This window comes from Molothrus ater, chromosome 14 (assembly GCF_012460135.2).
Source record: "Molothrus ater isolate BHLD 08-10-18 breed brown headed cowbird chromosome 14, BPBGC_Mater_1.1, whole genome shotgun sequence".
In the NCBI taxonomy this organism is placed as follows: Eukaryota; Metazoa; Chordata; class Aves; order Passeriformes; family Icteridae; genus Molothrus; species Molothrus ater.
Window position 1 is genome coordinate 18,218,069 of NC_050491.2, and position 13,961 is coordinate 18,232,029.

At 41.5% G+C, this 13,961-nt stretch overlaps 1 protein-coding gene across 2 annotated transcripts in view; it reads left to right on the top strand.

Moving 5' to 3' along the window:
• Positions 1–13,961, top strand: part of DIAPH2 (diaphanous related formin 2) — a 172,223-nt gene that overhangs the window by 118,962 nt on the left and 39,300 nt on the right. For both annotated transcript variants that reach the window (XM_054516303.1, XM_054516304.1), the window contains one exon: positions 2,184–2,279. In XM_054516303.1, the coding sequence (XP_054372278.1) occupies positions 2,184–2,279 (96 nt within the window). The remainder of the gene's footprint in view (positions 1–2,183; positions 2,280–13,961) is intronic.

The following is a 13,961-nucleotide window of genomic DNA, read 5'->3' on the forward strand; positions in this document are numbered from 1 at the left end:
TGAAGGATTTTTGTCTTTTTTAATAAACTCTGCCAACTCTTACTTTTAATGAAGATCGAAGAATATTGTAATTTTTCTACACATTAAATATTCTAGATATTAACTAGTTCTGGGTGTGCAGTCACTGCCATGAAGTGTTTCAGACCAACTTGATGCGTATTAATTTGGACAAAGTGTATTCACAGACCTTTGATTTTGAAGGTAAATTTAATACAGAGCCAACAATCAATGAATAAGCATGGGTAGGATAAAAAGCACAAAGAAAAACAATTATGTTGTACAGTTTAGAGAAAATTCTGGCTTTGGGTGTGAGTGGGAATTGAGAAAAGCTAATTTGCTTGTTTGTTTTGCAGGAGCTCAGTTGTTTAAGGCTTTTAGATGGAATGTAATTAAAACTGGTATTTCAGAGTCCTGTGCTGGTTCCTGCACTTGCTCTGCTCCCTTTGCTCTTGCTCTGGGGGTGTTGTGTAGTGTGTGGAGAATGGTGTCAGATAGGTGGATGTATAATTTAAAGGTATCCAGCACTTGTTCTAATGATCAGCTTGTAGAAATTTGAACCAGGTTCTGTTTTAGGTGTGCTCTTACATCAGGTGTGGATTGAGTCTAATAAATCTGAATGTAACAGAGAACAGGACAGAACAGCTTATTCATTAATAGGCTGCTTTTAAACTTGAGCATTTGGGAGCCTGAATGTGCATCTAACCTCCCACACCTCGTGTGAGTCAGAAGTTTTTTACCATAATGTAATTTTTTTTGCATGAAGTAATGATCTTCCCTTTCCCAGATGGGGAAGTTTGTGAGTTTGGAGTCTGAGAGATGTGGATGAAATGTCCACCTACCTGCTGAGCCTAACCTATATTTTAGTTTTGGGTTATAACACAGATATGGGAACAGAAAGAGGCATTCATCAGTGGTTTTGTAACCTTTCAGTTCTTTGACCTCTATTTCTCATGCTGCTGAATGCTGCTGTCAACTGTTATTAACAGACTGAAATGCAAAGGAATGTAAAGACTCAAATATATAAAAGAAGTAATTTTTCCACCCAGATTTCCATAATGCACCATAAAGTCCAGCAATTTAAAGGCTGCGAGTTAGCCTGGATATGGAAAAAGCAAAATAAAAAATTGAGCAGAAATAAAATTCAGCTGTTAAGAAATGTTACACCACTGACTTCCACTGCATGATTATCCCCTCTTCATTCTCCTTATGTCACCTGAAGACCATCCATGCTATTGATTGTATAGATGATTTTTCCAAAGATCTAGTGAGTCATGAAGTCAGGAGGCATCATATAAAATATTTTCTGTGTGCTGCAATATTGAACTTTCTGCTGTTCAGTGCCATCAGATGCATTGATTAAATTGACCTGGTTGCACTTCAGAAAAGGCTCCAGCTCTCCCAGCAGCGAGGATGGCTGCATCACTCAGCAGCTGCTGCCCCTCTGCATGCTGAGCATGGCATCAATAATGCACAGGGGAACATCTCCAAGCTGAAAGAAGGGTTGGCATCACCTTTGCCTGGTGGGCATCACCCACAGCAGAAACAGTGCCCCTGAGATGTGCCAGCGGCCTTACACAGGTGCCTCCCTCAGATGTGCCTTCCTCTTCTTTGGCAGCATTATGGAAGCAGGACAGCATTTGGGCTTCCATTTCCTTCTAAATCTGCTTGCACTTGCGCTGATGGAATTTTCTTCCTGAAGGAACAGTAGGGCTGGCATCACCTTTGCCTGGTGGGCATCGCACGCAGCAGACAGTGCCCCCTGCCCTGAGATGTGCCTGCCTCTTCTTTGGCAGCATTGTGGGAACGGGACAACTCTTGTGTCGCCCTGATTTTTTAAGATTTCCTAAACCTTCTGATGTTGACATTCTTGTAGGGAACTTTCTCACATGGTTTCTGTAAATAACTCATTGTTTTGCATTCCTTTCTGGAGGAGGAGAACGTTGATGGACTGTTGGTCTGTCCAGTGTCATTGGAGAGGTGGCACTGACACCCTCCAATCCACTGTCACTCTTGGAAATCTGTAAATGTTAGAGTCAGAAAGTAAACTTCCCTTTTTCTTCACCTTGAGAACAGCGGTGTGAGCTTGTGTTCTTTTGTGTCCTATAGCGGCACTCTTGGACTTCTGTTTTCCTTGTAAATGTGCTTGCAGCTGTACTGATGGAGTTGTGTTTTCCTGCTTGCAGAGGGTGATGAGACAGGGGTGATGGACAGCCTGCTGGAGGCCCTGCAGTCGGGAGCAGCTTTCAGGGACCGCAGGAAACGAACGCCGCGAGCGCAAGGTAAGGGAAATTCTGCAGACTCTGGGCTAAAACCAGGACAGCTTCAGCAGGGCTACAAACACAGCAATCTGAAGCTGCTTGGCAAAGACTTGCCTGCAGTTTTCACAGGGCTGCTGTTGGGCAGTGAGCTCCTGTGAAAGCCCAGCTCAGTCACAGATTTTCAACCTGCAGCTCAGGCTCCAGGTTAGTGTGTGCTCTGAGGGCTCCTGTTGGCTTTGAGATGGCATTTAAGCATCTCTGCACTGAGTGTGCTTCATTCTTACAGCTGTAAGTATAATTAATGCATTGTAGGTGGTGCCATGAGGAGTGTTAGCTCCTTAACAAATGAGATTTGAGTGTTCAAGCTGGTCATCATTTCTTGGTGTGTTCTGCTCTGGTAGGAGCTTCCAGTTTTTGGAAAATGGATGGATTTTGAAAAATGCATTAAGATAGCTTCATTTTCCTGAGGAAGACAATGGTATTGGACTCAACTCTGTCCACTTTAGTGAGCAATTGCTTCTTGCTGCAAAGCTGATTTTGAGACAACTTGAGAATCAGTGGCAGCATTTCCTTTGTTCACTTTTCTGTTCATGATATTCTGGTGGCACACACCTTGTGAAATGCATTTACTCTGCTTTCACTTTTCATCAAAGCTCATGGTAACCGCGCTTTGCAATTTGTCATTTCAAACATGTCTTATAGTAAAAAATGCAGTTTTAAAAAGCTACAGTTGGAGTTATTTGGTATAAAATCAAAAGCTTGGGTTGGATATGTTTGGCAAAAGAGGGTCATAAATAAGCCGTGTTAATCCACCTGATCCTCAGTGAGCTGGGGTTAGGTTCGTGTTGGCTGATGATTCTTTTTAGAGGAACAGAAGAGCAAAGGCAAATTCTTTTGCTCTCTTTAATAGCAAAGGTAGTGCATAATTATTTTTAATTTGCCATATGCATGATCTTATGAAAAAAACCAAATAAGTGACTTGATTTGTTCATACTCTGAAGTCAATTCCCCTCCAGTTCCAGGATCATTCTTAATTCAGGGCTTGTTTCTGCTCTCAGATCAGACGTGAAAGAAATCCTGGATCAAAGTTTGGTTTTTCCCCTATCTTGAGAATTATCATTTTGAGAGATGGTTTCTCTGTATTGTGGCTTGAGGAGACATTTGTCACCAAGTGGTGACAAAACAAAGCTTCCCAGGGACCAGAGGGATTGCACAAAATCTGCTGCAGCTGAGGAAACAGAAGATGATTGAACCTGGGGCAAAACCAGGGATTCCTCAGTAAAAACAGGGGACAGAGCTAATTAAAAATCCCTTTGGCTGATCTTCTGCTTTATGTAGTTACTTTGATTTCTGTGTTTGGAATTTCATTGAGTCAGGTGATATTCCAGTGGGGCCTGGCTATTAAATGTAAGGAGCTGATGGACTTTGGAGCACTCACTGTAAGAAAAGGGCTGGGCCCTTCAGCTCCAAACTCTGGCCAAATGTAAGTGCTCTGTAAGAGAAGAAGGCCAAAAAGGAAAATTTTCAGGGGTAGCTAAGAGTTGAGAATAGGATGCAATAAATGTTAGTACCAGTTAAATATATCATTGAAACTTTCATGTAAATTTTCTCATGTGGTTTAGAAATGTACGTGACATTTTGTGAATAACTTGTCTACACACCAAAGTAAAAATGTGGCTAAAATGTGAGCAGTGAACTACAGCATGAGAATCCTGGAACCATTTACAACCTTCCCCATCTCTCCTTCAAAAAAGGAGCAGCGACAGTTCCCTCCTTGGTGCCTCCCTGTCCTGCAGAGTTCCAGCCAGTGAGATTGGAATAAACAATTGATTCCATGCCTCCTCTGGTTCAGTGAAAGGGGGGAAAAAAGGAAATAAAAGGCCTGGAAAGACAAGATTAGGGGATTTCTGGGCTTGCTGGGTTGTGTGGTTGTGATTGGCAAATGGAGTAATTCTGTCTGTGGGCAGGGAACAGTGCAGGGGTTTTCTGGGCATTGTTAGAGCTGAACTGCTCTGGAGTTTGGGTTTGGGACATAAAATTCATAAAGGTGTTGCTATTTCCAAAGTTAGACTTGTCCAGCCGAGTTTTGGGTTTGAACTTGTCTTGGTTACACATTATGGTCTGAGAGGAAAATCCATTAAAAGTTTTCTGCCTGTTTGGACACAGATCTCATTTTTCTGTGTCAGTTGTGGTTGGAGTTTAGCAAGGAGAAAAAACAACGTCTGCTTGTTTACTTTTTGGAGTTTTGCTAATTCCTTGGTAACAGGTGGCCCCTACAGAAAGGCAAAAACCCCTTTCCAAACCCCTAAAAAACCCACAAAGGAAATGCCCCCCAAAACCACTCAACAGTACAGCACGTTCACTTTTGTACCCTTCTCGTGTATGTGCTCTAGATCTGTCCTTTTCCAAACTTGCTCGTTCTGTTTGCATCTTCTCGTGGTGAAAATTAAAACTAGAGAGGTTTCACACCCTCACAGTGGCTGCAATCAGAAGATCATGGAAATTTAGCTTGTGTTGTGTTTTCTTCCAGTGGTTTCATGAAGGAAATTTAACTCTGAAGGAACAAACTGTAGTTTCACTTCTAGATTTTTTTGATCAGTTTAGCTGAAACCCCACAGCTCTGCAAAACAAAAAACAAAACAAAAAAGCCAAAAAAAACCCCTGTGTGTGTTCCCTGTGGCTTTGGGTCAGTGGGCTGGACCTGGGAGGGATTAATTAATTTGGGTAATGGAGCTCCAATTACTACAGGCTTACAACAAGGAGTGTCATTCCAGCCCTTCAGTTTGCCTTTTCTACAGGGGTTGCTGCTGTACTTTGTAGAATATTTGTGCTCACATGGTCATGCCTTTAAAATAATTCCTTTTAAATTAATTTCCAGTCAGATTCAGACTGGGTAAGAGGCGCAGAAGGGAAGAGAGGGACTGCTCAACATTGCAGTGCTTCTGCAGGGGAAAAATCAAAATGTGAAATGTACAGACAGGTTCAGAAAAATAAAACCCATTTCAAATATGTTTCACTGCATTATGTTTGTTTGCTAAGCCTGGAAATGAAAAGCTACACGTTAATGGGTTGCATTACAACCCCAGACTTTTCCGGTAAAAATGGTTTTGTTAGCAGGTCATGGAAGTAATAATAATAAATTCCTGCCCCCCTCCTCTGGTTTTACATTTCACTCGACTCTTTTGTGCTCTTTCTGCTGTAGATTTCTCAGTGTACAAAACCATTGAGGGGATCCTCTCTCCTGAGCTCAGTGCTCCACTTTATTGTTTCTGGCCTCTGGATTTTAGGGAGAGAGATTGCTCTTACAGGGGCTGGCTTTGCTTACAGAGCCTACAGAATAATAATAACTGGACTTCAGCCTCTAGAAATGTTGCTCCCTCTTCCAAAAGTACCCCTTGCATTTTGCAAGTTTGCCAATATTGGGATAACAAAGAGCAGTTTTAGGTGGCATTTATCACAGGGAGCCATTAAAATCTGCATCCAGCACTGCTGCTGCACAATAATCCCTGCCCTTTCTCCTGGCCCTGGGCTATGAAATTATTAAAAGAAGACCAATTCAGGAATAATTTTTTTTCTCTAAATTAGCTTAAGCAAATTTCTGCACAGAGCTAACTATTCTGCTAAGGCTCTTTTTATTAAGTTTCTAAGTTTTTTGGCACGGAATTTAATTTCTTTTAGGAATGTTAATAACCAGTGCCCTCTCCCATGCATGCAAGCTCTGGCAGCCTCCCTGATGCCCTGGGCCATTCCTTCTGTGGCTCTCAGTGCTGGGCATGCAGTGATGCAGGGACCTGCATGAAGGTTCTGCTTTAGGTCTCTCTGTGTTTCTTGAGGATTTCCTCTGCTCTCTCAGCACACATTTTGGATTTGTCTTTAATTCCTGCATCACAGTCGGATCAGTTGCTGCCCTGTCATTATTTCCATGCTAAGAGCACACCCTGAGCATGGAAAGGAGACCCTGAACCTCCCTGGTTCAGTCTCAGCATTGGTTTGTGGTTCTGATGGGAGCCATCTGAAGGGCTTCCACTCCTTGTTTAACCTTGGCAAGACAAACAGGAGTTGTGGTAATATTGTTCCTATTTTTTTAATGATTTTTGGTAATTTTCATACGGCATTCAGACATTTTAATTTAAAATATGGGTTTGTTTAATTAGGTGGATATTGTTCATTGCATCAGAATTCTAATAGAAGGTTATTGCTTTAGGAATCCTGTGTCTTCTGCTTGGAGATAAAACTGTGCTTAAAGACTCACTTCTGCTTGTCTACCTTGCTAAACTGATTTTACCTTTGCACTGGTTGTATTAAACAAAATCTGGAGGGTTAGTTGGCTTTGTGGGTGCAGAGTCCTCATTCACCTGAACCACATTCAAATAAAAACCTTCAGTCAAAGCAAATTTGCTTTCCTGAAAGCACTGTCAGTCATTCTGGATGTGACAGTTGTCTAAATAAGCTGGGTTTTGATATGCTTGCATCTGTGAATTGGTGAGAATGTCATAAATGTTCAAATGCAAGGAGGTGGGAGGTGCACTGAATTTGTGCTCAACAAAATGTCTTTCAGAGGAACAGATCCTCAGCATTAAATACCTGTTATCAAGCTGGCAATATCCATTATGAGCTATAAAAATTTAGCTCTGAGTTTAAAAATCAGTTTGTATTTTAAACTTCTGCATCTTCTCAAACATTTTAGCTTTTAGGAGCTGAGTATTTAAAGGCATGTTTGCTGTGCAGTTGTGTCAGGGAGGATTTTTGCTTACAGTCAGGTGCTGTGGACTGATGGGACTCACACAAGATCCAAGTGCTTCAAAATTCCCACATCTGTAATAGCAAGAGCTGACCAAGATCACCAAAAATAAATTTACTCATTTTGCTATCATGGCACTATTGTAGATTTAGGTTTGCTTTTTCTTTCTAAATATAAATATGGGCACCATTCAAATTGAATCTCAGCAAGTTACCTGAGTCCTGAGAGCTCCATAAACAGTCCCAAAGCTGTTTAAAAATAGGTATTTGTGGTATAATCTATTTTTACTGTGTCTGCATTTTGTCTTATGGCTTTTGTAATTAAAGGAGTACTTAGATAATACATTTTTCCTGTGGCCTGGCATGAAAGGAGCAGCTTTGATACGGGGAGATTTTACTTGACAGGGGGAGGTGTCTCTGCCTATGACAGGGGGCTGGAAATAAATGATTTTGAAGGTCCCTTGCAGCCCAAACCTGAATTCTGTGAGTTGTCAGGCAAGCAGGATGGAGGAGAAGTGGACAAGAAGGGACTAAAGAGGATTCAGCCTGCTCAGGCTGGATGCTCCAGGTTTTTAGGTGCACACCACATTCCCTGGAGCAGGCAAGGAGTGAAGGGGCTCCAGAAACACCTCAGGACCGCTGGCTGGCTGGACAGAAAGACAGAAATTCAGGAGTTCTGCACATCTGCATAATTGCTCTCACCTCTGTGGGTGTGTTACCCTTCTCTGAAGCAAGGGCTGGAGATTGATTTGTTGTCCTTAAATTGATTTTCTGTTCTTGGCATGCAGGGACTGTTCACGTGTTGGCCTAGAGCATGTCAAGTGTTTGTAAATGTTTGGGGAGCTCCACAGACACAGAGAAATGGGACTGTGAGCTCTGGGTTTGGATCCGTTGTGCTGCTTTCCCTAAGTTGTTCTTTGCCATTTAATGTATTCTTATTTCCCAATACAAGAGTTTTTCCTGAACAAATGAAAATGGGACTGTGAGCTCTGGGCTTTGGATCCGTTGTGCTGCTTTCTCTAAGTTGTTCTTTGCCATTTAATGTATTCTTATTTCCCAAAACAAGAGTTTTTCCTGAACAAATGAAAATGTGCCATCAAGTGGCAAAGCCCCGTGCACATTCTGCTAAATGTCCTTCAGAAAGTTATTGTGCTATGTAATTGTAACTAATTACCTCAGTTTGCTGTTCATCTAAAGCATTTAATTACTTACCCAGGCTAAGGAGAGTTCTGTACCCCTTGCCTTTATTAGTGTGCTTCAGAGTGCATTCAGTGCAGTGGGAAAAGTTCTCCCTGTGAAGTTTCAGAATATTTTTCAAGTTTCAGAATTTTTAAAACCCAGCACTGGTGCTGCTTTACTCACTGGATTGCCCTAAGATCCAAACATAGGAAATTCTAAATTTTTGTGCCTTTTGAAGTAAAAACCCACAGTCCATGAGGGATGATGGGAGTTCCATGGGAGCACTGAGGATTCTTCATCTGCAGCTTTACCACAGAACATCTGACACCTGCAGAACTGGGCCAGTTGCAATTTCAAGTTCCAGACCTTGAGACTGAGTGTTGGATTTCATTTTCCATTTCCATACATATTTGTATTTATATATATTTATTCATTTGAAGTTGTTATTGTCTCTTTGGTGACAGGACCCTGCAGGCACCCAGAGCAGCCCTGGAGTCACTCTCAGTGTTGATTGTGGAGCTCCTTTCTCTTAGAGTTGCTCTGGTTCAGCTGCCTCTGAACCTCCTAAAAGCCTTTTTGAACATCCTGTGTTGTGAAATAGATTTTTAGACAAACAAAGCTTTTCTGAGAAGCAGGAATTCTTCCCAGCAAGCAGCCTATCAAAGGAGTGATCCAGGAGGAGACTGCCAAGGTCACAGAGCAGGATTTTGTACGAGTTGGAAGTCACTCACCATTCTGAATTTATTTATTTTTTAATTCACACTGAATCTGAAAGCTGTTCTATTTTAATGAGCTATGTCCTGCTAGATGGGAAGGCCTCCATTTCCAGAGATTGATAGCTGAGTTTTGGCTGCATCTTTATGCAGTAGCTGAAGTTAGAGGAACTTTTTTACATGCAGAGAAAGGATATTCATGCATTCATTTACCAACTACATGAGTAGTAATGAACGATATGCAAGGCTAACTTAATTTGCATTTGGCCATTTGAATTTTCTTTGTCAGTGCTGACAGTGTTATCATGCAATTATTGTGAAACACTTCTATTTGAAAAATTTTCTCCCACAGTACTGTTTACTGAGGTAAAGCACATTGGCTTTAATATTTTAATATATATACATAATGAATGGAAAGGGAAGAGATGAAAATCACTGTTGCAGTCTATGACTTGGGAGGGGATTAATTGGAGTGACATTAGGTCCAAATGGTTATTTTGTAGGCAGGGAGGATTTCTGTTCCATCCTGTTCAGGGCACAGGGCGTAGGATTGAGTCCCCAGCCTCAGCACGGAGCCCCTGGCCCAGAGTCCTTCACTGTGGCCGTCATCTGAATTGTGAGAACTTCATTTGTTTCCTTGCTGCAAAGGCAATATTTACCCTATGGGTTATGATGTAACAGAGCCAACTGTGAAACTTCTCATTTTCTTGTGGCATTAGGAGGAGAAAATAAGAAAAAAATCCAAAATAACAATGCTCAGTTACAGAGTACTGATATCATCTTAGGCAGTTGTGTCATTCTGTGAGAGGTCGGCATTGCAGTTGCCTCAAGTAATTTTATTTTCCTGATTTTTTAGTTTCATAATCATAAGAATTTATTTTCCTGATGGTCTACGTTCACCATTTTTCATTTTATAAGAAATAAATTTATTTTCCTGGTGTTTTTAGTTTCATATCCTTCTAAGAGGATAAGTTGAAGATGCAGCCCAGGTGTGCAGTGGCAGAGGGACAGCTTGAGGCCAGCAGAGCTTTTGGAGCAGCTCTGCAGAGGAGGGCACCACGTGTGGGATGGCAGTGCAGCCTGAATCCTGGGCTTAATTCTGCTGCTGTTATGGTGCTCAGAGAGGTGTGCTACCCAAAACCAGAGTTTGGTCTTTATAGCTTATTACAAGTGCAAAATGTTAGCAATTTTGTGGTATAGATTTTGTGATATCACCTCATCCTCGATTGGATTGCTTTTGTGCTTCTAGGAATTTGGGAGAAGGTAATTTCAGGGAGCTGATTTGTGTATTGGCAGGTTGTTGGCTGGCTTTGTCTGAGATTCTTTTTGCATCTTTGTACAAAGCATCTCTGGCCCTTTATTCACACTCTGGTGGGTTTAGAAGGCTGCAGGGCTGAGTCTGCCTGACTTTGTCAGGTGCAGGCAGGGTGGGATTGCAGGGCAGGATTGGTGCTGCCTTGTGCAGGCTGAGCTGGAGCAGAGGCTGGGCACAGCTCCAGAATAAAGCAGGGATTCATTCAAAGCACCTCCTCCATGGATGCACCTTGGGCAGCACCAGAGCCCAGCCAGGGCTGCACCCAAGATGAACCAAAATGGCCCCAAAATGCACGGCCGGGCACGGGCTCTGTCCCTGGGATCAGTTCTGCTCCATTTGCACCTTGCAGTTCATTGTCCCATCCCAGCTTTAGCCCCTGCAGTCCCATCCTTGTTTTTCTCTCTCCAGCCCACGGGGTTTGTGCTCTGGGCTGAGATTTGGGTCATTTGTCCTTGGTGCCCAGCTGGAGCAGGAATTGTTTTGTGTCCCTGCTCTCTGCTCACCATCCCCTAATGTGAAGCCCAAACCTAAACACTAAAGCAGTGCAGAATCTGAAGATATAAAAGCAAAACCTGAGGCATCATTGAGACCTGGTCAATCATCATTTCAAACCCAATTTCCTGTCAGTATCTCCATTGCATATCTGAAACTGCAGCACAGGTGGTTCATCTCATTATTGCACATTATTGCCTCAACATAATAAAGCTGAGCTGGTACATTTGTAATGTATGGAGCTCCAAAATTGCTCTCACATCCTGAGCACCATCCGTGCTGGTTAATTGTAGGACATTTGCACTGCTGGGTTGTTTCAGTTTTCAATGCTGTTATGTTTTAAAGGGTGCTGCAATTAGGGTGAAGTTATTTTTAATGACGACTAAAACCAGATGTGAGATATTGATGATGGGCATTAATAATAATTCTGATAGTCCTGTATTTTAGAGTAACTAGTTTCAAATCACAGAACTGCCTTTAGTTCTGTAAAAACCAGACACCAGCCTTAAAAGAGTTGGTTTTATTTAGCCCTGCTCAAAGCACCCTGCAGAAGTGAACCTTTGCTATGGTTTGTTGATCTTCTCAGTAGAAGATCTCTGCACGTTGCACAGCTGATTTCTCTTTTGGAGGGGAAAGTGACATAATAGGCTTTGATATAAGATTTTGTAAGAACATTATCACTAATATATCTATTAGTGTGTGCATTAGCTCATCTCCTTTACCCTCTCATGGAAGTATATAATGTCATAATATTGTTATTTAAAAACTATATACACACTGTATAGTGCCTTCCAGATGGAGGTCTAAAAATAACAGAGATACTAGAGTTCTTCCTTAGATCTCCATTATATTCACTCCTCATTTTCTCTGTGATTTCTGTATTTTTTTTCTTCCATTTCTTGTTGCATTGGGTATTTCTTCTGTTGGTGAAGAAGATTCTATTTAAATAATTATAAGGAGAGTATATAAAATTTTACAATGCTGTCTATGTGTCTGTAATTCCATGAATATATTACCGGAGTGGAATGTCAGCCTTCCTGCATTTTTCCTACAAATTTAAATTACAAATTAAAATAGACATACCACACTGAAATAGGGAAAATGTTCAGTCATTGTGAGGATGATTTTTTTTTCATTTTAAAGGGAACAAGTTTCTAAAATAACATAATAGGAAAAAAAGCCATTATTGCCAGTATTCCCTCAGGAGAGGGAGAAATCATTCAGCTTGGAGGGCCAGAGCATTTTCTGTGCTGTGATCAGGTTACATTGTCAGTTCAGCTGGCTTTAGGCTCTGTAAACTATGTCCAAACCAGAATGGGATGGAGGGAGGACCCAAAAGGTCCTTATGACTTCATGGAGCAGAATTTGAGTCTGAGACCGGCAGCAAATTCCATCATCACTGGGGGTTGATCAAAATCCAGCAAGGTGTTCAATCAACAATTTGGAAATTAATTATTTCCTTACAAAAGAAACAAAACAAGACGAACCACCGAAAAACCTACCAAAAATACACCCAACCAGAAGAAGAAAAACCTCCTAGATCTGGTGATTCACTCCTGAAAAAATACATTATCATCCCTGTCAGACATTGCAAAGATGACTGGCAATTTCTTTCCTTGTAAAATCTGTTCATTACAAGATGCCTCTGACAAAAGCTTATTTTATTTTTAAATCTACTTTAGCAGAGTGTAAACCTTAAAGGGAGATTTACTAGAAGTTTCATTTTTTTTTCCCCTAATGGACAACCACTCAGAAGGAAGCTGGAGTTATGTTTATGGAGTTTTCTGAATATTTACTTCCTGTTGAAATAATAGAGACACTAAGGAATATACATTTCCAAAAGATCTCTCTTCACTGAAGGCAATCATGATTTGGTTGAAAGGAGTAGCAGCTCATCATCTGAGGGAACAGATACGAATCAATTCTGAGTGAGCAGATATGAATCAATCAATTCTGAGCTGTCCTTAAACTTCTCAGGAAGATCTCTTGAAATGTGTTGTTAAAGAATCAGAAAGTTCTGTGGCACTGAGGGAGGAGGATTTCAGGAGTGGAGGAACATTTACAAAGCAGGTTTAGCAGTTTGCTGGGATTAGATTTGTGCCAAAGCCTCACTGGTGGGACAGGAGTGAAGGGATGGAGCATCCACAGACCAAGCAGGGCAGTGCAGCACAAAGGCTGCTCTGGAGGAACTGCTCCTCAGTGCAGGCAGGTGTGGGAGGTGAATCTCTGCAGAATTTTAGGGACTATTTGTAGGTTTGATGTGGTTTTTTGTAGTTGTCCACTTACTAATTTTTTGAGAGTACTTTTTTTTTCTGTTTAAGAGGTTATTGATCTATTTAAATGGGCTGATTGGTTTTTTATGATAACTTTGGAGCAGTAGGTGTTGATGTGGTTTCTATCAAAAAGTTTTTATCTTCATTTCATTGGGACAACACATCTTTCTTTCATACTGTGATGGGTTCCTGTACTATGAAGGGACAGATGGTTGTTGTTTTTCTTTTGGGAGAGTGAATTGTAACATCTACTTTATAACATCTACATTATAACATCTGTATTATCTCACCCTTCACATAAAACTGGAAAAAGAATAAAAGCTTTTAAAACCCATCTCTGGGTAAAAAAAGGCTTAATCCAGGAGAGGATCCTTGGACAGGAGGTGCTGTCCAAGGTCTGCAAAGCTCTGTAATTCCATTCAGACTGAGCTGGAGGATGAAATTCTGTCGTGGGGGAGAGAGGAATAAAAGCCCTTGGTCCTCCCTGAGTGCCTGTGGTCAGGCTGGCCCTGTCCCCTGAGTGATGACATTTAAATGCATTAAAAGGCCTCCATGGATGCACCTTGGGCAGCACAAGGGCCCAGCCAGGGCTGCACCCAAGATGAACCAAAATGGCCCCAAAATGCACGGCCGGGCATGGGCTCTGTCCCTGGGATCAGTTCTGCTCCATTTGCACCTTGCACTTCATTGTCCAATTCCCCAGGATTTTTTCCTTTATTTCAAAGATGATATAAAATACAGAAGGAATAGAAAATATGATGTTTATGGGACTATGTAGCCTTTTGATTTCCACTTGCAACTCCTTTTTTCTGTACATAGGTAACTCATAGAAATCACAGGATATTCTGAGTGGGAAGGGACCTGCAGGGATCATCAAATCCAGGTGTTACTGAATGGCCATGCAGGGATTGACCCCTTGACTTTGGTGCTTTTAGCACCTGGCTTTGACCAGCTGAGTTCATCTCTATTTAGATATATGAATATTTTTTGT